The sequence below is a fragment of the Coffea eugenioides genome, chromosome 2 (genome assembly GCF_003713205.1).
Source record: "Coffea eugenioides isolate CCC68of chromosome 2, Ceug_1.0, whole genome shotgun sequence".
In the NCBI taxonomy this organism is placed as follows: domain Eukaryota; kingdom Viridiplantae; phylum Streptophyta; class Magnoliopsida; order Gentianales; family Rubiaceae; genus Coffea; species Coffea eugenioides.
Window position 1 is genome coordinate 55,858,960 of NC_040036.1, and position 27,301 is coordinate 55,886,260.

The 27,301-nt window shown below is 45.0% G+C and overlaps 1 protein-coding gene across 1 annotated transcript; it reads left to right on the forward strand.

The window, feature by feature from the left end:
• Nucleotides 1-477: 477 nt before the first annotated feature.
• LOC113759917 lies at nt 478-27,301 on the forward strand. Its single transcript, XM_027302496.1, has 8 exons — nt 478-483; nt 669-1,013; nt 5,361-5,705; nt 11,015-11,359; nt 15,182-15,526; nt 20,823-21,167; nt 26,477-26,821; nt 27,173-27,301. Exons 1-8 carry the CDS (start codon nt 478-480, stop codon nt 27,299-27,301), a joined length of 2,205 nt encoding a protein of 734 aa, XP_027158297.1.

Below are 27,301 nucleotides of genomic sequence, written 5' to 3' on the forward strand. Positions count from 1 at the left end.
AGCTTACCCCTTTCCTTTTGTTTTCCTTAGCAGGGGCCGACGCGGGGACTTTTGACACATACACTGGTATAGTTGGGTTTGCTTGTAATAGTTGGACAATTAGGATGTTTGTTTTTGTTGTGGTGGTTTGTATAAGGACCCTCCTTAGGGTCCACTCTTTGGTTTTGGTTATAATTATAAGGATGTAATAGTATGAGCAGGTACTTTTGAAGAATGTAATTAGAACACTTTTGGGGTTTGTATATATTGTATATAGTGCTCTTTCGATTTACCTAGTTCTATTACTTTAGGTTTTGAGTCCTGGCGCGAGCTAGGCAGGCGGCCCGCCGATACCCTTGGGTTCGCCCTTGGGAGAAGTGGGGTCGTCACAGGTGGTATCAGAGCGCCTAGGTTAGAGGACTTGGGCAAGTGGGACATACGCGATAGGCACTAGGCATATTTGATTCTTTTAAGCTGAATGATATACTTTAAGCTGAAATGCTGGTGAGCTGACGAATTAATATTTTGTAGGTATGTATCCGGGCAGTTCGAGTGGTGCGGGACCCAGTGGCGTGGGACCGAGACCTCCGAGTGCGAGGGGCCCAGAGGATCGAGCGCTGCGTAAGCGGGCGATCCGTTATCGGCAGAGACCTGGAGAGCCTTACACTTTGTACTCCCCTTTTGGTCAGGTGTCACACCGACCTTGTAGGTGTTGGTATACGTACAGTTATCCTGACGAGGTCGTCCTGGCAGTGGACGATGAGCGACGCAGCCTGATTAGTCAGCTAGAGGAGGCCAGAGAGGTTGGCCATGGGCAGGCGATGCGTATTAGGGACTTGGAGCGGGGTCTCCGAGATGAGATGCAGAGGGCGGACGCTTTACGCCGTCAGCTTCAGGACACTCATCAGCACCTTTTCGCTGTGAAGAGGCAGCTGAAGGAGAGGGTTCGGAGTATTTCGATGGACTGCGAGGTCATCCTAGATATGGCCGCGGAGGCACCGTCTCGAGCCACCGGTCCAGAGGGGATGGACGAGGTGGACACGTTAGGTTCCGTTGGGAACCTGGGCCCTAGGAGAGGCGTTTAGGGTCGCTTTTGTACTTTTGTTTAGCTAGTGGATTACTTTTGTTAAAACTGGCATGACCACTTTCTTTCGTTATTTGGTTGACTGACTAGATTTTTGGAGCCGGTGCTCTTGTGTACATTGGGTTTTGTACCGATTGGAGGTCGGTAATCTGTAAATCTTTTGGCGTGACTTTGTAAATATATGTATATATTTGAGTGGCATTTTGAACTTATCTTTTGTGTGTCTTTTGTGCATACGCTTTACGTCCGTACTTTTGCTCATAGTTTGAATAATAAGTATATGTAACGTTCCGATCCATAGACTTGTGCCCCGAAATGGACTCCGGTGGTCAAAGTAGAGCTGGAGAGCAAGGACGAGGCTCTGAAGGAAATAATGGAAATGGACCGGATCAAGTCGCTACAGCCATCCAGCGGATGGCCGATCTACTAGAGCGAATGACAAATCAACAGGGCCAGGGGAGCAGTACTGGGAATCCTGGACATAATCCGGGACATAATCCGGGCAATCATGAGGGAGAGGACCGTGCTTTAGAACGGTTCCAGAAATTTGCACCTCCTAAGTTTATAGGTGGACCTACTCCTGACCTAGCCGAGGGCTGGATGGATCGTATGTTAGACATATTTGCCGCGCTTAGGTATTCGGAGGAGCGGCAGATATCCTTTGCCGTCTTTCCGTTCGAAGGGGCCGCGCGAGCCTGGTGGAACGTGATCAAAGCCAAGTGGGAGCGAGAACAGACCCCCTGGACATGGGTCAATTTTACTCGAGAATTTAATGAGAAATACTCGCCGCCCATTGTGCAAGAGAAACGAGAAGATGATTTTATCCGCCTGCGTCAAGGGGCATCTAGAGTGGCGGAGTATGAAACTCAGTTTACAAAACTCTCCCGTTTTGCTTCGGAGTTGGTGCTAACGGAGCGAAAACGAATTCGTCGCTTCGTCCAAGGCCTGAATGTGGAAATCCAGGAGGCTCTAGCAGCTGCTCAGTTGGACACATTTAGCCAAGCGCTAGAAAAAGCACAGCGGATTGAGACTGCCAGGGGACAGGTTAAAGCCTTTCATGACCGGAAAAGGAGGCAACCCAGCTCGAACGATCCCCCGGTTGGACAGAGCTCGCGAAACGAGCCACCCGCGAAGGCGAGTAAAGACGCAGACGGTCCACGACCTGTAAAAACTCTGAATAATTTTGGGCGAGGTCAGATAGTGCAAGAGCCCCAGAGGAGTGCCCAGCGTGGAGGGTCGAGTACGGCCACTAAGCCAACCTGTGGTTTCTGTGGGGGCAATCATACTGATGAAAATTGCTGGAAAAATAGTTCGGTACGGAAATGCTTCAAATGTGGTAGTACCGAACATCTGATTGCCCGGTGCCCTAAGATGCAGAAGGAAGGACTCAAGCCATCGACTGAAGGGACCAGAACTAAGCCGATGAATGCAGGGGAAAATCGAGCCAAAGGGCCAGCAAGAGTGTATGCAATGGGTCAATATGAGGTGACTGACCCTTCGACGGGTTTCGAAGGTATGCTTTGACCAAAGAATTAATTTCGAGGACGAAATTTTCCTAAGTGGGGGAGATTGTGAGGCCCCAATCAGTTCGTAAGTTGATATTAGGGTTATTCATTATTTCGGTGTGGTGAAGTTAGGGTTAGGGCTAAGGAGGAAACCCTAATCTCGGTTAAGATTGAAAACCCTAGTTTATGTATTAGTTTGAAATGGTTAGCAAACTCTAGATTAGCAAACCTCTAGTATTACAATTTATTAGAAAGCTTAAGTGGAGTTTTATTTATCGCCCGCCTTTTTCTACATTTTCTTTATTAGAAAATTCCCCAGATAATTTTTATTGAGTAAATATAGTTTTTAGATGATTTTTCTAGTATCAGTTACTTTTTGAGAAATTAAGAACATATATCGGACGTGGGACCCACTAGCGCGGAAAGTTCGGTAAAATTCGGCCAATTAGGTTAAGTTTTGGATACTGGGTTTAATTCACCGGGTGTTATGAGATAATTAAAGGTTGTTATCTGGATGAGAGTGGAGAGAGACAAAAGGATATGTATGTATTAAATAGGGTGACAAGTGTCACCATATGATTAAACCTTACAATTTTGACTACTATTCACCTTAAACATTGTAGCCTCTTAAGTCCTGTATATATCTACAGAATTTCCGGTCAAACGGATCTGTGTAGCTCGAGTTATGACCAAAACACTCGCACCTGTTTTGTACCCTGAAATTGTGTACGTTTTGAATTTCAGCTTCTGACCGTGCATTTTTCCGTTTTGATCCCGTACGATCTGGGTGTTAACTCCTTCATAAGAAATGTAGATCTTGGTTTTAGCTTCGAAACGGTATAAAGTACGTCGAAATCCGAGTTCCGTAGCTTCCGTTATGATCAAAACAAGATTGATCGTCAGAACTGCCTTGAATCTGGACAGTTCTGACGGATACTTTGACACTCAAATTTTGTTCTATTCTGAGTGGATTCAGGTCTTGGCCAAAACATCGATGTTTTAGCCTTATGTCTCAGCTTTCTAATACCTTTCGAATTTCCTGATTTGGATTTGTGAGCTGGGAGTTATGGTCCAGCAAACATACCCTGTTCGTTACTCTAGAGTGCGAATTCCTGGAACGGTTTTCTGTACTTTCGACCTATTTCCGTTTAGATCCGGATTGAGGTGTCTTCATGAAAACTGTAACCCTTCCTCTTAACTTCGTAACAGTACCTCATGTACCTTGATCCGACACTCGTAACTTCGCTTAGGCTCAAAACAGTTTTGACGGCAAAATGGCTAGGCCGCCATTCCCGTTTCCGTATGCCGTTTCCGCACTCGTATGTGCCGATTTTGCCGTTTTGCTTGTTTTAGGCATATTAGTAGCCGTTTATGATATTATGTGACGCAATCTTCTCTTTCAGACGTTGGTGAGCTAGGTGAAGCCGGTGGGGCCTACTAGCTACTCCTTGCGGCACAAATTTCGAACTTTTGCTCTTTTGTTCGTTGAGTAAGTACTCAGGCCGCTCTTATGTGTTAGTTGCTTATGTGTTTCGATATGTATGAAAAGGGTGCCTAGGCGAGGGTGTACTTTATCGCACTCGACCTAAACCCTAATTTACGCACATATTTGTACATGGCATATGTATATGAATCATTTTGGAACTAAACCCCTTGAGCTTGTGGCTCGGGGTGACTTTTGAGTAAATTTTGTGAAGTTTGTGAGTTTGGGGCCCGATCTCATGACCTAGATGGACTATTCGAGCCGGTTAGGGCTTGTTCGAAGTTAGTCCAACCTGGTTTGAGGTCACCAAGTTTGTGAATCCGGTTCACCGAGTATGTGGACCAAGTTTGTGACCCGAGCTTGTGAACCAACCTCAATTTCGTTCGCTCGATCAAGTTTGTGAGGTGTCTGGCCAGAGAGGGTGATAAGGTGTACGGTGGGAGAACAAGTGGAGTTCTACGGACCATTATTTGTGGTCGACGGAGTGTCGGCAGGAGATTATACATGGCACATGAATTGGCTTTGGAGCCACCCGTATCCTTATTATGTGATGTTATTTTTCTGCTTTTGCTTTACTCTTACAGTGTAACTGTTGTTACGTGAAATTTACGCTTTTGCCCCTGTTTACTTACTAAGCATATAGCTTACCCCTTTCCTTTTGTTTTCCTTAGCAGGGGCCGACGCGGGGACTTTTGACACATACACTGGTATAGTTGGGTTTGCTTGTAATAGTTGGACAATTAGGATGTTTGTTTTTGTTGTGGTGGTTTGTATAAGGACCCTCCTTAGGGTCCACTCTTTGGTTTTGGTTATAATTATAAGGATGTAATAGTATGAGCAGGTACTTTTGAAGAATGTAATTAGAACACTTTTGGGGTTTGTATATATTGTATATAGTGCTCTTTCGATTTACCTAGTTCTATTACTTTAGGTTTTGAGTCCTGGCGCGAGCTAGGCAGGCGGCCCGCCGATACCCTTGGGTTCGCCCTTGGGAGAAGTGGGGTCGTCACAGGTGGTATCAGAGCGCCTAGGTTAGAGGACTTGGGCAAGTGGGACATACGCGATAGGCACTAGGCATATTTGATTCTTTTAAGCTGAATGATATACTTTAAGCTGAAATGCTGGTGAGCTGACGAATTAATATTTTGTAGGTATGTATCCGGGCAGTTCGAGTGGTGCGGGACCCAGTGGCGTGGGACCGAGACCTCCGAGTGCGAGGGGCCCAGAGGATCGAGCGCTGCGTAAGCGGGCGATCCGTTATCGGCAGAGACCTGGAGAGCCTTACACTTTGTACTCCCCTTTTGGTCAGGTGTCACACCGACCTTGTAGGTGTTGGTATACGTACAGTTATCCTGACGAGGTCGTCCTGGCAGTGGACGATGAGCGACGCAGCCTGATTAGTCAGCTAGAGGAGGCCAGAGAGGTTGGCCATGGGCAGGCGATGCGTATTAGGGACTTGGAGCGGGGTCTCCGAGATGAGATGCAGAGGGCGGACGCTTTACGCCGTCAGCTTCAGGACACTCATCAGCACCTTTTCGCTGTGAAGAGGCAGCTGAAGGAGAGGGTTCGGAGTATTTCGATGGACTGCGAGGTCATCCTAGATATGGCCGCGGAGGCACCGTCTCGAGCCACCGGTCCAGAGGGGATGGACGAGGTGGACACGTTAGGTTCCGTTGGGAACCTGGGCCCTAGGAGAGGCGTTTAGGGTCGCTTTTGTACTTTTGTTTAGCTAGTGGATTACTTTTGTTAAAACTGGCATGACCACTTTCTTTCGTTATTTGGTTGACTGACTAGATTTTTGGAGCCGGTGCTCTTGTGTACATTGGGTTTTGTACCGATTGGAGGTCGGTAATCTGTAAATCTTTTGGCGTGACTTTGTAAATATATGTATATATTTGAGTGGCATTTTGAACTTATCTTTTGTGTGTCTTTTGTGCATACGCTTTACGTCCGTACTTTTGCTCATAGTTTGAATAATAAGTATATGTAACGTTCCGATCCATAGACTTGTGCCCCGAAATGGACTCCGGTGGTCAAAGTAGAGCTGGAGAGCAAGGACGAGGCTCTGAAGGAAATAATGGAAATGGACCGGATCAAGTCGCTACAGCCATCCAGCGGATGGCCGATCTACTAGAGCGAATGACAAATCAACAGGGCCAGGGGAGCAGTACTGGGAATCCTGGACATAATCCGGGACATAATCCGGGCAATCATGAGGGAGAGGACCGTGCTTTAGAACGGTTCCAGAAATTTGCACCTCCTAAGTTTATAGGTGGACCTACTCCTGACCTAGCCGAGGGCTGGATGGATCGTATGTTAGACATATTTGCCGCGCTTAGGTATTCGGAGGAGCGGCAGATATCCTTTGCCGTCTTTCCGTTCGAAGGGGCCGCGCGAGCCTGGTGGAACGTGATCAAAGCCAAGTGGGAGCGAGAACAGACCCCCTGGACATGGGTCAATTTTACTCGAGAATTTAATGAGAAATACTCGCCGCCCATTGTGCAAGAGAAACGAGAAGATGATTTTATCCGCCTGCGTCAAGGGGCATCTAGAGTGGCGGAGTATGAAACTCAGTTTACAAAACTCTCCCGTTTTGCTTCGGAGTTGGTGCTAACGGAGCGAAAACGAATTCGTCGCTTCGTCCAAGGCCTGAATGTGGAAATCCAGGAGGCTCTAGCAGCTGCTCAGTTGGACACGTTTAGCCAAGCGCTAGAAAAAGCACAGCGGATTGAGACTGCCAGGGGACAGGTTAAAGCCTTTCATGACCGGAAAAGGAGGCAACCCAGCTCGAACGATCCCCCGGTTGGACAGAGCTCGCGAAACGAGCCACCCGCGAAGGCGAGTAAAGACGCAGACGGTCCACGACCTGTAAAAACTCTGAATAATTTTGGGCGAGGTCAGATAGTGCAAGAGCCCCAGAGGAGTGCCCAGCGTGGAGGGTCGAGTACGGCCACTAAGCCAACCTGTGGTTTCTGTGGGGGCAATCATACTGATGAAAATTGCTGGAAAAATAGTTCGGTACGGAAATGCTTCAAATGTGGTAGTACCGAACATCTGATTGCCCGGTGCCCTAAGATGCAGAAGGAAGGACTCAAGCCATCGACTGAAGGGACCAGAACTAAGCCGATGAATGCAGGGGAAAATCGAGCCAAAGGGCCAGCAAGAGTGTATGCAATGGGTCAATATGAGGTGACTGACCCTTCGACGGGTTTCGAAGGTATGCTTTGACCAAAGAATTAATTTCGAGGACGAAATTTTCCTAAGTGGGGGAGATTTTGAGGCCCCAATCAGTTCGTAAGTTGATATTAGGGTTATTCATTATTTCGGTGTGGTGAAGTTAGGGTTAGGGCTAAGGAGGAAACCCTAATCTCGGTTAAGATTGAAAACCCTAGTTTATGTATTAGTTTGAAATGGTTAGCAAACTCTAGATTAGCAAACCTCTAGTATTACAATTTATTAGAAAGCTTAAGTGGAGTTTTATTTATCGCCCGCCTTTTTCTACATTTTCTTTATTAGAAAATTCCCCAGATAATTTTTATTGAGTAAATATAGTTTTTAGATGATTTTTCTAGTATCGGTTAGTTTTTGAGAAATTAAGAACATATATAGGACGTGGGACCCACTAGCGCGGAAAGTTCGGTAAAATTCGGCCAATTAGGTTAAGTTTTGGATACTGGGTTTAATTCACCGGGTGTTATGAGATAATTAAAGGTTGTTATCCGGATGAGAGTGGAGAGAGACAAAAGGATATGTATGTATTAAATAGGGTGACAAGTGTCACCATATGATTAAACCTTACAATTTTGACTACTATTCACCTTTTTACTAATTGACCAAATAAACCCAAAAAAAATTACCAAAATCATCTTCATTTTTAGCTCCTTATAGCCGGCCACTCTCCAAGGAGAAGGAAGAAAAACCTCTTCACTTTCTTAGCTTCAATCTTGCTCAATCTTCGATTTCAACCGATTAAATTCGAAAACTCTCCATAAAAATCCTTCTCTTAGTAGTTGTGAGGTGACTAGTGAAGTTGTTTGGAAGCTTAAGGTGCTAAGTGGTCTCATTTCTTGTGTTGATAAGGTGAGTGACTATGGAAACCCTCTCTTCTATCTAATGATGTTTAATTAATGACTTGTGGTTGTTATAAGTGTGATTTGGTGGATTATTTCTTGATTTTAGTTAAGATTGGTGAAGTTTTCTATTTATTTAGGATTTTCCAGTTTGCATATGATTAATATCATGTGGTCATGTATGATGGTTGGAAATGATTGAGAATGAAGTTAGTTGGTGTGAATGGTAGTTAATTGCAGCAAATTTCTGGTTTGGAAGATAAATTAGCAAGTTAGGGTTTCAAAGTTCTACTTTCTTCCTGGCACTGTTCATCATAGTTAGAGGCCGAATTAGCCTTTGGTTAAAACATAAAAGTTGTAGGGAATGATGTTTTAGGGATGGCTACAAAATTGTAGGTCAATCGGAGTAGCGTAGCTTGAGAAAAGACAGAATTACCCTTGCTGTCCTGTTTTTACCCGAACTTGAGAACTGCGACTGTAATTGGTGAATTTGGTTGGGAATGCTTAAGAATTTGTTGTTGAGGTCTTCTGATGAATTGTAACCCTGTTTCTTATCTTTCGGATGGATTTGGAATCACTTGGTTTGGACTTAGGTAGCCTGACTTATGATGTTTGAACCAGAATACGGTTTGTGAGCCTGTTTTTACGGTTCTGGGGTAGTATATGGCAATTTTGAGCTGGTTGCAATAGAAACTGGACTGAGTAGCCTTCTTCAACATTGTAGCCTCTTAAGTCCTGTATATATCTACAGAATTTCCGGTCAAACGGATCTGTGTAGCTCGAGTTATGACCAAAACACTCGCACCTGTTTTGTACCCTGAAATTGTGTACGTTTTGAATTTCAGCTTCTGACCGTGCATTTTTCCGTTTTGATCCCGTACGATCTGGGTGTTAACTCCTTCATAAGAAATGTAGATCTTGGTTTTAGCTTCGAAACGGTATAAAGTACGTCGAAATCCGAGTTCCGTAGCTTCCGTTATGATCAAAACAAGATTGATCGTCAGAACTGCCTTGAATCTGGACAGTTCTGACGGATACTTTGACACTCAAATTTTGTTCTATTCTGAGTGGATTCAGGTCTTGGCCAAAACATCGATGTTTTAGCCTTATGTCTCAGCTTTCTAATACCTTTCGAATTTCCTGATTTGGATTTGTGAGCTGGGAGTTATGGTCCAGCAAACATACCCTGTTCGTTACTCTAGAGTGCGAATTCCTGGAACGGTTTTCTGTACTTTCGACCTATTTCCGTTTAGATCCGGATTGAGGTGTCTTCATGAAAACTGTAACCCTTCCTCTTAGCTTCGTAACAGTACCTCATGTACCTTGATCCGACACTCGTAACTTCGCTTAGGCTCAAAACAGTTTTGACGGCAAAATGGCTAGGCCGCCATTCCCGTTTCCGTATGCCGTTTCCGCACTCGTATGTGCCGATTTTGCCGTTTTGCTTGTTTTAGGCATATTAGTAGCCGTTTATGATATTATGTGACGCAATCTTCTCTTTCAGACGTTGGTGAGCTAGGTGAAGCCGGTGGGGCCTACTAGCTACTCCTTGCGGCACAAATTTCGAACTTTTGCTCTTTTGTTCGTTGAGTAAGTACTCAGGTCGCTCTTATGTGTTAGTTGCTTATGTGTTTCGATATGTATGAAAAGGGTGCCTAGGCGAGGGTGTACTTTATCGCACTCGACCTAAACCCTAATTTACGCACATATTTGTACATGGCATATGTATATGAATCATTTTGGAACTAAACCCCTTGAGCTTGTGGCTCGGGGTGACTTTTGAGTAAATTTTGTGAAGTTTGTGAGTTTGGGGCCCGATCTCATGACCTAGATGGACTATTCGAGCCGGTTAGGGCTTGTTCGAAGTTAGTCCAACCTGGTTTGAGGTCACCAAGTTTGTGAATCCGGTTCACCGAGTATGTGGACCAAGTTTGTGACCCGAGCTTGTGAACCAACCTCAATTTCGTTCGCTCGATCAAGTTTGTGAGGTGTCTGGCCAGAGAGGGTGATAAGGTGTACGGTGGGAGAACAAGTGGAGTTCTACGGACCATTATTTGTGGTCGACGGAGTGTCGGCAGGAGATTATACATGGCACATGAATTGGCTTTGGAGCCACCCGTATCCTTATTATGTGATGTTATTTTTCTGCTTTTGCTTTACTCTTACAGTGTAACTGTTGTTACGTGAAATTTACGCTTTTGCCCCTGTTTACTTACTAAGCATATAGCTTACCCCTTTCCTTTTGTTTTCCTTAGCAGGGGCCGACGCGGGGACTTTTGACACATACACTGGTATAGTTGGGTTTGCTTGTAATAGTTGGACAATTAGGATGTTTGTTTTTGTTGTGGTGGTTTGTATAAGGACCCTCCTTAGGGTCCACTCTTTGGTTTTGGTTATAATTATAAGGATGTAATAGTATGAGCAGGTACTTTTGAAGAATGTAATTAGAACACTTTTGGGGTTTGTATATATTGTATATAGTGCTCTTTCGATTTACCTAGTTCTATTACTTTAGGTTTTGAGTCCTGGCGCGAGCTAGGCAGGCGGCCCGCCGATACCCTTGGGTTCGCCCTTGGGAGAAGTGGGGTCGTCACAGGTGGTATCAGAGCGCCTAGGTTAGAGGACTTGGGCAAGTGGGACATACGCGATAGGCACTAGGCATATTTGATTCTTTTAAGCTGAATGATATACTTTAAGCTGAAATGCTGGTGAGCTGACGAATTAATATTTTGTAGGTATGTATCCGGGCAGTTCGAGTGGTGCGGGACCCAGTGGCGTGGGACCGAGACCTCCGAGTGCGAGGGGCCCAGAGGATCGAGCGCTGCGTAAGCGGGCGATCCGTTATCGGCAGAGACCTGGAGAGCCTTACACTTTGTACTCCCCTTTTGGTCAGGTGTCACACCGACCTTGTAGGTGTTGGTATACGTACAGTTATCCTGACGAGGTCGTCCTGGCAGTGGACGATGAGCGACGCAGCCTGATTAGTCAGCTAGAGGAGGCCAGAGAGGTTGGCCATGGGCAGGCGATGCGTATTAGGGACTTGGAGCGGGGTCTCCGAGATGAGATGCAGAGGGCGGACGCTTTACGCCGTCAGCTTCAGGACACTCATCAGCACCTTTTCGCTGTGAAGAGGCAGCTGAAGGAGAGGGTTCGGAGTATTTCGATGGACTGCGAGGTCATCCTAGATATGGCCGCGGAGGCACCGTCTCGAGCCACCGGTCCAGAGGGGATGGACGAGGTGGACACGTTAGGTTCCGTTGGGAACCTGGGCCCTAGGAGAGGCGTTTAGGGTCGCTTTTGTACTTTTGTTTAGCTAGTGGATTACTTTTGTTAAAACTGGCATGACCACTTTCTTTCGTTATTTGGTTGACTGACTAGATTTTTGGAGCCGGTGCTCTTGTGTACATTGGGTTTTGTACCGATTGGAGGTCGGTAATCTGTAAATCTTTTGGCGTGACTTTGTAAATATATGTATATATTTGAGTGGCATTTTGAACTTATCTTTTGTGTGTCTTTTGTGCATACGCTTTACGTCCGTACTTTTGCTCATAGTTTGAATAATAAGTATATGTAACGTTCCGATCCATAGACTTGTGCCCCGAAATGGACTCCGGTGGTCAAAGTAGAGCTGGAGAGCAAGGACGAGGCTCTGAAGGAAATAATGGAAATGGACCGGATCAAGTCGCTACAGCCATCCAGCGGATGGCCGATCTACTAGAGCGAATGACAAATCAACAGGGCCAGGGGAGCAGTACTGGGAATCCTGGACATAATCCGGGACATAATCCGGGCAATCATGAGGGAGAGGACCGTGCTTTAGAACGGTTCCAGAAATTTGCACCTCCTAAGTTTATAGGTGGACCTACTCCTGACCTAGCCGAGGGCTGGATGGATCGTATGTTAGACATATTTGCCGCGCTTAGGTATTCGGAGGAGCGGCAGATATCCTTTGCCGTCTTTCCGTTCGAAGGGGCCGCGCGAGCCTGGTGGAACGTGATCAAAGCCAAGTGGGAGCGAGAACAGACCCCCTGGACATGGGTCAATTTTACTCGAGAATTTAATGAGAAATACTCGCCGCCCATTGTGCAAGAGAAACGAGAAGATGATTTTATCCGCCTGCGTCAAGGGGCATCTAGAGTGGCGGAGTATGAAACTCAGTTTACAAAACTCTCCCGTTTTGCTTCGGAGTTGGTGCTAACGGAGCGAAAACGAATTCGTCGCTTCGTCCAAGGCCTGAATGTGGAAATCCAGGAGGCTCTAGCAGCTGCTCAGTTGGACACATTTAGCCAAGCGCTAGAAAAAGCACAGCGGATTGAGACTGCCAGGGGACAGGTTAAAGCCTTTCATGACCGGAAAAGGAGGCAACCCAGCTCGAACGATCCCCCGGTTGGACAGAGCTCGCGAAACGAGCCACCCGCGAAGGCGAGTAAAGACGCAGACGGTCCACGACCTGTAAAAACTCTGAATAATTTTGGGCGAGGTCAGATAGTGCAAGAGCCCCAGAGGAGTGCCCAGCGTGGAGGGTCGAGTACGGCCACTAAGCCAACCTGTGGTTTCTGTGGGGGCAATCATACTGATGAAAATTGCTGGAAAAATAGTTCGGTACGGAAATGCTTCAAATGTGGTAGTACCGAACATCTGATTGCCCGGTGCCCTAAGATGCAGAAGGAAGGACTCAAGCCATCGACTGAAGGGACCAGAACTAAGCCGATGAATGCAGGGGAAAATCGAGCCAAAGGGCCAGCAAGAGTGTATGCAATGGGTCAATATGAGGTGACTGACCCTTCGACGGGTTTCGAAGGTATGCTTTGACCAAAGAATTAATTTCGAGGACGAAATTTTCCTAAGTGGGGGAGATTGTGAGGCCCCAATCAGTTCGTAAGTTGATATTAGGGTTATTCATTATTTCGGTGTGGTGAAGTTAGGGTTAGGGCTAAGGAGGAAACCCTAATCTCGGTTAAGATTGAAAACCCTAGTTTATGTATTAGTTTGAAATGGTTAGCAAACTCTAGATTAGCAAACCTCTAGTATTACAATTTATTAGAAAGCTTAAGTGGAGTTTTATTTATCGCCCGCCTTTTTCTACATTTTCTTTATTAGAAAATTCCCCAGATAATTTTTATTGAGTAAATATAGTTTTTAGATGATTTTTCTAGTATCGGTTAGTTTTTGAGAAATTAAGAACATATATAGGACGTGGGACCCACTAGCGCGGAAAGTTCGGTAAAATTCGGCCAATTAGGTTAAGTTTTGGATACTGGGTTTAATTCACCGGGTGTTATGAGATAATTAAAGGTTGTTATCTGGATGAGAGTGGAGAGAGACAAAAGGATATGTATGTATTAAATAGGGTGACAAGTGTCACCATATGATTAAACCTTACAATTTTGACTACTATTCACCTTTTTACTAATTGAACAAATAAACCCAAAAAAAATTACCAAAATCATCTTCATTTTTAGCTCCTTATAGCCGGCCACTCTCCAAGGAGAAGGAAGAAAAACCTCTTCACTTTCTTAGCTTCAATCTTGCTCAATCTTCGATTTCAACCGATTAAATTCGAAAACTCTCCATAAAAATCCTTCTCTTAGTAGTTGTGAGGTGACTAGTGAAGTTGTTTGGAAGCTTAAGGTGCTAAGTGGTCTCATTTCTTGTGTTGATAAGGTGAGTGACTATGGAAACCCTCTCTTCTATCTAATGATGTTTAATTAATGACTTGTGGTTGTTATAAGTGTGATTTGGTGGATTATTTCTTGATTTTAGTTAAGATTGGTGAAGTTTTCTATTTATTTAGGATTTTCCAGTTTGCATATGATTAATCGATATGTATGAAAAGGGTACCTAGGCGAGGGTGTACTTTATCGCACTCGGCCTAAACCCTAATTTACGCACATATTTGTACATGGCATATGTATATGAATCATTTTGGAACTAAACCCCTTGAGCTTGTGGCTCGGGGTGACTTTTGAGTAAATTTTGTGAAGTTTGTGAGTTTGGGGCCCGATCTCATGACCTAGATGGACTATTCGAGCCGGTTAGGGCTTGGTCGAAGTCAGTCCAACCTGGTTTGAGGTCACCAAGTTTGTGAATCCGGTTCACCGAGTATGTGGACCAAATTTGTGACCCCGAGCTTGTGAACCAAGCTCAATTTCGTTCGCTCGAGCAAGTTTGTGAGGTGTCTGGCCAGAGAGGGTGATAAGGTGTACGGTGGGAGAACAAGTGGAGTTCTACGGACCATTATTTGTGGTCGACGGAGTGTCGGCAGGAGATCATACATGGCACATGAATTGGCTTTGGAGCCACCCGTATCCTTATTATGTGATGTTATTTTTCTGCTTTTGCTTTACTCTTACTGTGTAATTGTTAATATGTGAGATTTACGCTTTTGCCCATTTTTACTTGCTAAGCATATAGCTTACCCATTTTCTTTTATTTTCCTTAGCAGGGGCCGGCGCGGGGACTTTTGACACACACACTAGTATAGTTAGATTTGCATGTAATAGTTGGACAATTAGGATGTTTGTTTTAGTTTTGGTGGTTTGTATAAGGACCCTCCTTAGGGTCTACTCTTTGGTTTTGGTTATATTCATAAGGATGTAATGGGATGATTAGAACACTTTTGGGATTGTATATATATTGTGTATATAGTGCTCTTTCGGTTTATCTCGTGTTATTGCTTTAAGTTTCGAGTCCTGGCGCGAGCTAGGCAGGCGGTCCACCGATACCCTCGGGTCCGCCCTTGGGAGAAGTGGGGTCGTCACAGGTGGTATCAGAGCGCCGAGGTTAGAGGACTTGGGCAAGTGGGACATACGTGATAGGCACTAGGCATACTTGATTCTTTTAAGATGAATGATATATTTTAGGCTGAAATGCCGGAGAACTGACGAATTAATGTTTTGTAGGTATGTATCCGGGCAGTTCGAGTGGTGCGGGACCCAGTGGCGTGGGACCGAGACTTCTGAGTGCGAGGAGCCCAGAGGATCGAGTGTTGCGTAAGCGGACGATCCGTTATCGGCAGAGGCCTGGAGAGCCTTACACTTTGTACTCCCCTTTTGGTCAGGTGTCGCACCGACCTTGTAGGTGTTGGGATACGTACAGTTACCCTGACGAGGTCGTCCTAGCAGTGGATGATGAGCGACGCAGTCTGATCAGTCAGCTAGAGGAGGCCAGAGAGGTTGGCCACGGGCAGGTGATGCGCATTAGGGACTTGGAGCGGGGTCTCCGAGATGAGATGCATAGGGCGGACGCTTTACGCCGTCAGCTTCAGGACACTCACCAGCACCTCTTCGCTATGAAGAGGCAGCTGAAGGAGAGGGCTCGGAGTATTTCGATGGACTGCGAGGTCATACTAGATATGGCCGCGGAGGCATTGCCACGAGCCACCGGTCCAGAGATGATGTACGAGGTGGACACGTTAGGTTCCGTTGGGAACCTGGGCCCTAGGGGAGGCGTGTAGGGTCGCTTTTGTACTTTTGTTTAGCTGGTGGATTACTTTTGTTAGAACTGGCATGACTACTCCCTTTTGTTATTTGGTTGACTGGCTAGATTTTTGGAGCCGGTGCTTATGTGTGTATTGGGTTTTGTACCGACTGGAGGTCGGGTAATTTGTAAATTTTTTTTGGTGTGACTTTGTAAATATATGTCTATATTTGAGTATCATTTTAGAACTTATCTTTTGTATGTCTTGTATGCATAAGTTTTGTGTTCCCTCTTTTGCTTATAGTTTGGACAATAAGTACATGTTACGTTCCGATCTATAGACGCGTACCCCTAAATGGACTCCGGTGGTCAAAGTAGAGATAGGGAGCAAGGACGAGGCTCTGAAGGAAATAATGAAAATGGGCCGGATCAAGTCGCCACAGCCATTCAACGGATGGCCGATCTACTAGAGCGAATGACAAATCCACAGGGCCAGGGAAGCAGTATTGGGAATCCTGGACATAATCCGGGACATAATCCAGGTAATCATGAGGGAGAGGATCGTGCTTTAGAACGGTTCCAAAAGTTTGCACCTCCTAAGTTTATAGGTGGACCCAATCCTGACCTAGCAGAGGTCTGGATGGACCGTATGTTAGATATATTTGCCGCACTTAGGTATTCAGAGGAGCGGCATATATCTTTTGCTGTTTTTCAGTTTGAAGGGGCCGCTCGAGCCTGGTGGAACGTGGTTAAAACCAAGTGGGAGTGCGAACAAACCCCCTGAACCTGGATCAACTTGACACGGGAATTTAATGAAAAATATTTACCTCCCATTGTGCAAGAAAAACGGGAAGATGATTTTATCCGCCTGCGTCAAGGGGCATCTAGTGTGGCGGAGTATGAGACTCAGTTCACTAAACTCTCTCGCTTTGCCCCAGAGCTGGTACTAACAGAGCAAAAGCGAATTCGCCGCTTTACCCAAGGCTTAAATGTGAAAATCCAGGAAGCACTGGCGGCCGCACAACTGGACACGTTTAGTCAGGCACTAGAAAAAGCACAGCGGATTGAGACTGCCAGGGGACAGGTTAAAGCCTTTCATGACCGGAAAAGGAGGCAACCCAGCTCGAACGATTCCCCGGTTGGACAGAGCTCGCGAAACGAGCCACCCGCTAAGGCGAGTAAAGGCGCAGACGGTCCACGACCTGTAAGAACTCTGAATAATTTGGGCGAGGTCAGATAGTGCAAGAGCCCCAGCGAGGAGGGTCAAGTACGGCCACTAAGCCAACCTGTGGTTTCTGTGGGGGCAATCACACCGATGAAAATTGCTGGAAAAATAGTTCGGTACGGAAATGCTTCAAATGTGGTAGCACCGAACATCTGATTGCCCGGTGCCCTAAGATGCAGAAGGAAGGACTCAAACCACCGAAGAAGGGACCACAACAAAACCGAGAACGCCGGGGAAAATCGACCAAAGGGCCAGGAAGAGTGTATGCATGGGTCAATAAGAGGTTGACTGACCCTTCGAGGGTTTCGAAGGTATGCTTTGACCAAAGAATTAATTTCGAGGACGAAATTTTCCTAAGTGGGGGAGATTGTGAGGCCCCAATCAGTTCGTAAGTTGATATTAGGGTTATTCATTATTTCGGTGTGGTGAAGTTAGGGTTAGGGCTAAGGAGGAAACCCTAATCTCGGTTAAGATTGAAAACCCTAGTTTATGTATTAGTTTGAAATGGTTAGCAAACTCTAGATTAGCAAACCTCTAGTATTACAATTTATTAGAAAGCTTAAGTGGAGTTTTATTTATCGCCCGCCTTTTTCTACATTTTCTTTATTAGAAAATTCCCCAGATAATTTTTATTGAGTAAATATAGTTTTTAGATGATTTTTCTAGTATCAGTTACTTTTTGAGAAATTAAGAACATATATCGGACGTGGGACCCACTAGCGCGGAAAGTTCGGTAAAATTCGGCCAATTAGGTTAAGTTTTGGATACTGGGTTTAATTCACCGGGTGTTATGAGATAATTAAAGGTTGTTATCTGGATGAGAGTGGAGAGAGACAAAAGGATATGTATGTATTAAATAGGGTGACAAGTGTCACCATATGATTAAACCTTACAATTTTGACTACTATTCACCTTTTTACTAATTGAACAAATAAACCCAAAAAAAATTACCAAAATCATCTTCATTTTTAGCTCCTTATAGCCGGCCACTCTCCAAGGAGAAGGAAGAAAAACCTCTTCACTTTCTTAGCTTCAATCTTGCTCAATCTTCGATTTCAACCGATTAAATTCGAAAACTCTCCATAAAAATCCTTCTCTTAGTAGTTGTGAGGTGACTAGTGAAGTTGTTTGGAAGCTTAAGGTGCTAAGTGGTCTCATTTCTTGTGTTGATAAGGTGAGTGACTATGGAAACCCTCTCTTCTATCTAATGATGTTTAATTAATGACTTGTGGTTGTTATAAGTGTGATTTGGTGGATTATTTCTTGATTTTAGTTAAGATTGGTGAAGTTTTCTATTTATTTAGGATTTTCCAGTTTGCATATGATTAATATCATGTGGTCATGTATGATGGTTGGAAATGATTGAGAATGAAGTTAGTTGGTGTGAATGGTAGTTAATTGCAGCAAATTTCTGGTTTGGAAGATAAATTAGCAAGTTAGGGTTTCAAAGTTCTACTTTCTTCCTGGCACTGTTCATCATAGTTAGAGGCCGAATTAGCCTTTGGTTAAAACATAAAAGTTGTAGGGAATGATGTTTTAGGGATGGCTACAAAATTGTAGGTCAATCGGAGTAGCGTAGCTTGAGAAAAGACAGAATTACCCTTGCTGTCCTGTTTTTACCCGAACTTGAGAACTGCGACTGTAATTGGTGAATTTGGTTGGGAATGCTTAAGAATTTGTTGTTGAGGTCTTCTGATGAATTGTAACCCTGTTTCTTATCTTTCGGATGGATTTGGAATCACTTGGTTTGGACTTAGGTAGCCTGACTTATGATGTTTGAACCAGAATACGGTTTGTGAGCCTGTTTTTACGGTTCTGGGGTAGTATATGGCAATTTTGAGCTGGTTGCAATAGAAACTGGACTGAGTAGCCTTCTTCAACATTGTAGCCTCTTAAGTCCTGTATATATCTACAGAATTTCCGGTCAAACGGATCTGTGTAGCTCGAGTTATGACCAAAACACTCGCACCTGTTTTGTACCCTGAAATTGTGTACGTTTTGAATTTCAGCTTCTGACCGTGCATTTTTCCGTTTTGATCCCGTACGATCTGGGTGTTAACTCCTTCATAAGAAATGTAGATCTTGGTTTTAGCTTCGAAACGGTATAAAGTACGTCGAAATCCGAGTTCCGTAGCTTCCGTTATGATCAAAACAAGATTGATCGTCAGAACTGCCTTGAATCTGGACAGTTCTGACGGATACTTTGACACTCAAATTTTGTTCTATTCTGAGTGGATTCAGGTCTTGGCCAAAACATCGATGTTTTAGCCTTATGTCTCAGCTTTCTAATACCTTTCGAATTTCCTGATTTGGATTTGTGAGCTGGGAGTTATGGTCCAGCAAACATACCCTGTTCGTTACTCTAGAGTGCGAATTCCTGGAACGGTTTTCTGTACTTTCGACCTATTTCCGTTTAGATCCGGATTGAGGTGTCTTCATGAAAACTGTAACCCTTCCTCTTAGCTTCGTAACAGTACCTCATGTACCTTGATCCGACACTCGTAACTTCGCTTAGGCTCAAAACAGTTTTGACGGCAAAATGGCTAGGCCGCCATTCCCGTTTCCGTATGCCGTTTCCGCACTCGTATGTGCCGATTTTGCCGTTTTGCTTGTTTTAGGCATATTAGTAGCCGTTTATGATATTATGTGACGCAATCTTCTCTTTCAGACGTTGGTGAGCTAGGTGAAGCCGGTGGGGCCTACTAGCTACTCCTTGCGGCACAAATTTCGAACTTTTGCTCTTTTGTTCGTTGAGTAAGTACTCAGGCCGCTCTTATGTGTTAGTTGCTTATGTGTTTCGATATGTATGAAAAGGGTGCCTAGGCGAGGGTGTACTTTATCGCACTCGACCTAAACCCTAATTTACGCACATATTTGTACATGGCATATGTATATGAATCATTTTGGAACTAAACCCCTTGAGCTTGTGGCTCGGGGTGACTTTTGAGTAAATTTTGTGAAGTTTGTGAGTTTGGGGCCCGATCTCATGACCTAGATGGACTATTCGAGCCGGTTAGGGCTTGTTCGAAGTTAGTCCAACCTGGTTTGAGGTCACCAAGTTTGTGAATCCGGTTCACCGAGTATGTGGACCAAGTTTGTGACCCGAGCTTGTGAACCAACCTCAATTTCGTTCGCTCGATCAAGTTTGTGAGGTGTCTGGCCAGAGAGGGTGATAAGGTGTACGGTGGGAGAACAAGTGGAGTTCTACGGACCATTATTTGTGGTCGACGGAGTGTCGGCAGGAGATTATACATGGCACATGAATTGGCTTTGGAGCCACCCGTATCCTTATTATGTGATGTTATTTTTCTGCTTTTGCTTTACTCTTACAGTGTAACTGTTGTTACGTGAAATTTACGCTTTTGCCCCTGTTTACTTACTAAGCATATAGCTTACCCCTTTCCTTTTGTTTTCCTTAGCAGGGGCCGACGCGGGGACTTTTGACACATACACTGGTATAGTTGGGTTTGCTTGTAATAGTTGGACAATTAGGATGTTTGTTTTTGTTGTGGTGGTTTGTATAAGGACCCTCCTTAGGGTCCACTCTTTGGTTTTGGTTATAATTATAAGGATGTAATAGTATGAGCAGGTACTTTTGAAGAATGTAATTAGAACACTTTTGGGGTTTGTATATATTGTATATAGTGCTCTTTCGATTTACCTAGTTCTATTACTTTAGGTTTTGAGTCCTGGCGCGAGCTAGGCAGGCGGCCCGCCGATACCCTTGGGTTCGCCCTTGGGAGAAGTGGGGTCGTCACAGGTGGTATCAGAGCGCCTAGGTTAGAGGACTTGGGCAAGTGGGACATACGCGATAGGCACTAGGCATATTTGATTCTTTTAAGCTGAATGATATACTTTAAGCTGAAATGCTGGTGAGCTGACGAATTAATATTTTGTAGGTATGTATCCGGGCAGTTCGAGTGGTGCGGGACCCAGTGGCGTGGGACCGAGACCTCCGAGTGCGAGGGGCCCAGAGGATCGAGCGCTGCGTAAGCGGGCGATCCGTTATCGGCAGAGACCTGGAGAGCCTTACACTTTGTACTCCCCTTTTGGTCAGGTGTCACACCGACCTTGTAGGTGTTGGTATACGTACAGTTATCCTGACGAGGTCGTCCTGGCAGTGGACGATGAGCGACGCAGCCTGATTAGTCAGCTAGAGGAGGCCAGAGAGGTTGGCCATGGGCAGGCGATGCGTATTAGGGACTTGGAGCGGGGTCTCCGAGATGAGATGCAGAGGGCGGACGCTTTACGCCGTCAGCTTCAGGACACTCATCAGCACCTTTTCGCTGTGAAGAGGCAGCTGAAGGAGAGGGTTCGGAGTATTTCGATGGACTGCGAGGTCATCCTAGATATGGCCGCGGAGGCACCGTCTCGAGCCACCGGTCCAGAGGGGATGGACGAGGTGGACACGTTAGGTTCCGTTGGGAACCTGGGCCCTAGGAGAGGCGTTTAGGGTCGCTTTTGTACTTTTGTTTAGCTAGTGGATTACTTTTGTTAAAACTGGCATGACCACTTTCTTTCGTTATTTGGTTGACTGACTAGATTTTTGGAGCCGGTGCTCTTGTGTACATTGGGTTTTGTACCGATTGGAGGTCGGTAATCTGTAAATCTTTTGGCGTGACTTTGTAAATATATGTATATATTTGAGTGGCATTTTGAACTTATCTTTTGTGTGTCTTTTGTGCATACGCTTTACGTCCGTACTTTTGCTCATAGTTTGAATAATAAGTATATGTAACGTTCCGATCCATAGACTTGTGCCCCGAAATGGACTCCGGTGGTCAAAGTAGAGCTGGAGAGCAAGGACGAGGCTCTGAAGGAAATAATGGAAATGGACCGGATCAAGTCGCTACAGCCATCCAGCGGATGGCCGATCTACTAGAGCGAATGACAAATCAACAGGGCCAGGGGAGCAGTACTGGGAATCCTGGACATAATCCGGGACATAATCCGGGCAATCATGAGGGAGAGGACCGTGCTTTAGAACGGTTCCAGAAATTTGCACCTCCTAAGTTTATAGGTGGACCTACTCCTGACCTAGCCGAGGGCTGGATGGATCGTATGTTAGACATATTTGCCGCGCTTAGGTATTCGGAGGAGCGGCAGATATCCTTTGCCGTCTTTCCGTTCGAAGGGGCCGCGCGAGCCTGGTGGAACGTGATCAAAGCCAAGTGGGAGCGAGAACAGACCCCCTGGACATGGGTCAATTTTACTCGAGAATTTAATGAGAAATACTCGCCGCCCATTGTGCAAGAGAAACGAGAAGATGATTTTATCCGCCTGCGTCAAGGGGCATCTAGAGTGGCGGAGTATGAAACTCAGTTTACAAAACTCTCCCGTTTTGCTTCGGAGTTGGTGCTAACGGAGCGAAAACGAATTCGTCGCTTCGTCCAAGGCCTGAATGTGGAAATCCAGGAGGCTCTAGCAGCTGCTCAGTTGGACACGTTTAGCCAAGCGCTAGAAAAAGCACAGCGGATTGAGACTGCCAGGGGACAGGTTAAAGCCTTTCATGACCGGAAAAGGAGGCAACCCAGCTCGAACGATCCCCCGGTTGGACAGAGCTCGCGAAACGAGCCACCCGCGAAGGCGAGTAAAGACGCAGACGGTCCACGACCTGTAAAAACTCTGAATAATTTTGGGCGAGGTCAGATAGTGCAAGAGCCCCAGAGGAGTGCCCAGCGTGGAGGGTCGAGTACGGCCACTAAGCCAACCTGTGGTTTCTGTGGGGGCAATCATACTGATGAAAATTGCTGGAAAAATAGTTCGGTACGGAAATGCTTCAAATGTGGTAGTACCGAACATCTGATTGCCCGGTGCCCTAAGATGCAGAAGGAAGGACTCAAGCCATCGACTGAAGGGACCAGAACTAAGCCGATGAATGCAGGGGAAAATCGAGCCAAAGGGCCAGCAAGAGTGTATGCAATGGGTCAATATGAGGTGACTGACCCTTCGACGGGTTTCGAAGGTATGCTTTGACCAAAGAATTAATTTCGAGGACGAAATTTTCCTAAGTGGGGGAGATTGTGAGGCCCCAATCAGTTCGTAAGTTGATATTAGGGTTATTCATTATTTCGGTGTGGTGAAGTTAGGGTTAGGGCTAAGGAGGAAACCCTAATCTCGGTTAAGATTGAAAACCCTAGTTTATGTATTAGTTTGAAATGGTTAGCAAACTCTAGATTAGCAAACCTCTAGTATTACAATTTATTAGAAAGCTTAAGTGGAGTTTTATTTATCGCCCGCCTTTTTCTACATTTTCTTTATTAGAAAATTCCCCAGATAATTTTTATTGAGTAAATATAGTTTTTAGATGATTTTTCTAGTATCGGTTAGTTTTTGAGAAATTAAGAACATATATAGGACGTGGGACCCACTAGCGCGGAAAGTTCGGTAAAATTCGGCCAATTAGGTTAAGTTTTGGATACTGGGTTTAATTCACCGGGTGTTATGAGATAATTAAAGGTTGTTATCCGGATGAGAGTGGAGAGAGACAAAAGGATATGTATGTATTAAATAGGGTGACAAGTGTCACCATATGATTAAACCTTACAATTTTGACTACTATTCACCTTTTTACTAATTGACCAAATAAACCCAAAAAAAATTACCAAAATCATCTTCATTTTTAGCTCCTTATAGCCGGCCACTCTCCAAGGAGAAGGAAGAAAAACCTCTTCACTTTCTTAGCTTCAATCTTGCTCAATCTTCGATTTCAACCGATTAAATTCGAAAACTCTCCATAAAAATCCTTCTCTTAGTAGTTGTGAGGTGACTAGTGAAGTTGTTTGGAAGCTTAAGGTGCTAAGTGGTCTCATTTCTTGTGTTGATAAGGTGAGTGACTATGGAAACCCTCTCTTCTATCTAATGATGTTTAATTAATGACTTGTGGTTGTTATAAGTGTGATTTGGTGGATTATTTCTTGATTTTAGTTAAGATTGGTGAAGTTTTCTATTTATTTAGGATTTTCCAGTTTGCATATGATTAATATCATGTGGTCATGTATGATGGTTGGAAATGATTGAGAATGAAGTTAGTTGGTGTGAATGGTAGTTAATTGCAGCAAATTTCTGGTTTGGAAGATAAATTAGCAAGTTAGGGTTTCAAAGTTCTACTTTCTTCCTGGCACTGTTCATCATAGTTAGAGGCCGAATTAGCCTTTGGTTAAAACATAAAAGTTGTAGGGAATGATGTTTTAGGGATGGCTACAAAATTGTAGGTCAATCGGAGTAGCGTAGCTTGAGAAAAGACAGAATTACCCTTGCTGTCCTGTTTTTACCCGAACTTGAGAACTGCGACTGTAATTGGTGAATTTGGTTGGGAATGCTTAAGAATTTGTTGTTGAGGTCTTCTGATGAATTGTAACCCTGTTTCTTATCTTTCGGATGGATTTGGAATCACTTGGTTTGGACTTAGGTAGCCTGACTTATGATGTTTGAACCAGAATACGGTTTGTGAGCCTGTTTTTACGGTTCTGGGGTAGTATATGGCAATTTTGAGCTGGTTGCAATAGAAACTGGACTGAGTAGCCTTCTTCAACATTGTAGCCTCTTAAGTCCTGTATATATCTACAGAATTTCCGGTCAAACGGATCTGTGTAGCTCGAGTTATGACCAAAACACTCGCACCTGTTTTGTACCCTGAAATTGTGTACGTTTTGAATTTCAGCTTCTGACCGTGCATTTTTCCGTTTTGATCCCGTACGATCTGGGTGTTAACTCCTTCATAAGAAATGTAGATCTTGGTTTTAGCTTCGAAACGGTATAAAGTACGTCGAAATCCGAGTTCCGTAGCTTCCGTTATGATCAAAACAAGATTGATCGTCAGAACTGCCTTGAATCTGGACAGTTCTGACGGATACTTTGACACTCAAATTTTGTTCTATTCTGAGTGGATTCAGGTCTTGGCCAAAACATCGATGTTTTAGCCTTATGTCTCAGCTTTCTAATACCTTTCGAATTTCCTGATTTGGATTTGTGAGCTGGGAGTTATGGTCCAGTAAACATACCCTGTTCGTTACTCTAGAGTGCGAATTCCTGGAACGGTTTTCTGTACTTTCGACCTATTTCCGTTTAGATCCGGATTGAGGTGTCTTCATGAAAACTGTAACCCTTCCTCTTAGCTTCGTAACAGTACCTCATGTACCTTGATCCGACACTCGTAACTTCGCTTAGGCTCAAAACAGTTTTGACGGCAAAATGGCTAGGCCGCCATTCCCGTTTCCGTATGCCGTTTCCGCACTCGTATGTGCCGATTTTGCCGTTTTGCTTGTTTTAGGCATATTAGTAGCCGTTTATGATATTATGTGACGCAATCTTCTCTTTCAGACGTTGGTGAGCTAGGTGAAGCCGGTGGGGCCTACTAGCTACTCCTTGCGGCACAAATTTCGAACTTTTGCTCTTTTGTTCGTTGAGTAAGTACTCAGGCCGCTCTTATGTGTTAGTTGCTTATGTGTTTCGATATGTATGAAAAGGGTGCCTAGGCGAGGGTGTACTTTATCGCACTCGACCTAAACCCTAATTTACGCACATATTTGTACATGGCATATGTATATGAATCATTTTGGAACTAAACCCCTTGAGCTTGTGGCTCGGGGTGACTTTTGAGTAAATTTTGTGAAGTTTGTGAGTTTGGGGCCCGATCTCATGACCTAGATGGACTATTCGAGCCGGTTAGGGCTTGTTCGAAGTTAGTCCAACCTGGTTTGAGGTCACCAAGTTTGTGAATCCGGTTCACCGAGTATGTGGACCAAGTTTGTGACCCGAGCTTGTGAACCAACCTCAATTTCGTTCGCTCGATCAAGTTTGTGAGGTGTCTGGCCAGAGAGGGTGATAAGGTGTACGGTGGGAGAACAAGTGGAGTTCTACGGACCATTATTTGTGGTCGACGGAGTGTCGGCAGGAGATTATACATGGCACATGAATTGGCTTTGGAGCCACCCGTATCCTTATTATGTGATGTTATTTTTCTGCTTTTGCTTTACTCTTACAGTGTAACTGTTGTTACGTGAAATTTACGCTTTTGCCCCTGTTTACTTACTAAGCATATAGCTTACCCCTTTCCTTTTGTTTTCCTTAGCAGGGGCCGACGCGGGGACTTTTGACACATACACTGGTATAGTTGGGTTTGCTTGTAATAGTTGGACAATTAGGATGTTTGTTTTTGTTGTGGTGGTTTGTATAAGGACCCTCCTTAGGGTCCACTCTTTGGTTTTGGTTATAATTATAAGGATGTAATAGTATGAGCAGGTACTTTTGAAGAATGTAATTAGAACACTTTTGGGGTTTGTATATATTGTATATAGTGCTCTTTCGATTTACCTAGTTCTATTACTTTAGGTTTTGAGTCCTGGCGCGAGCTAGGCAGGCGGCCCGCCGATACCCTTGGGTTCGCCCTTGGGAGAAGTGGGGTCGTCACAGGTGGTATCAGAGCGCCTAGGTTAGAGGACTTGGGCAAGTGGGACATACGCGATAGGCACTAGGCATATTTGATTCTTTTAAGCTGAATGATATACTTTAAGCTGAAATGCTGGTGAGCTGACGAATTAATATTTTGTAGGTATGTATCCGGGCAGTTCGAGTGGTGCGGGACCCAGTGGCGTGGGACCGAGACCTCCGAGTGCGAGGGGCCCAGAGGATCGAGCGCTGCGTAAGCGGGCGATCCGTTATCGGCAGAGACCTGGAGAGCCTTACACTTTGTACTCCCCTTTTGGTCAGGTGTCACACCGACCTTGTAGGTGTTGGTATACGTACAGTTATCCTGACGAGGTCGTCCTGGCAGTGGACGATGAGCGACGCAGCCTGATTAGTCAGCTAGAGGAGGCCAGAGAGGTTGGCCATGGGCAGGCGATGCGTATTAGGGACTTGGAGCGGGGTCTCCGAGATGAGATGCAGAGGGCGGACGCTTTACGCCGTCAGCTTCAGGACACTCATCAGCACCTTTTCGCTGTGAAGAGGCAGCTGAAGGAGAGGGTTCGGAGTATTTCGATGGACTGCGAGGTCATCCTAGATATGGCCGCGGAGGCACCGTCTCGAGCCACCGGTCCAGAGGGGATGGACGAGGTGGACACGTTAGGTTCCGTTGGGAACCTGGGCCCTAGGAGAGGCGTTTAGGGTCGCTTTTGTACTTTTGTTTAGCTAGTGGATTACTTTTGTTAAAACTGGCATGACCACTTTCTTTCGTTATTTGGTTGACTGACTAGATTTTTGGAGCCGGTGCTCTTGTGTACATTGGGTTTTGTACCGATTGGAGGTCGGTAATCTGTAAATCTTTTGGCGTGACTTTGTAAATATATGTATATATTTGAGTGGCATTTTGAACTTATCTTTTGTGTGTCTTTTGTGCATACGCTTTACGTCCGTACTTTTGCTCATAGTTTGAATAATAAGTATATGTAACGTTCCGATCCATAGACTTGTGCCCCGAAATGGACTCCGGTGGTCAAAGTAGAGCTGGAGAGCAAGGACGAGGCTCTGAAGGAAATAATGGAAATGGACCGGATCAAGTCGCTACAGCCATCCAGCGGATGGCCGATCTACTAG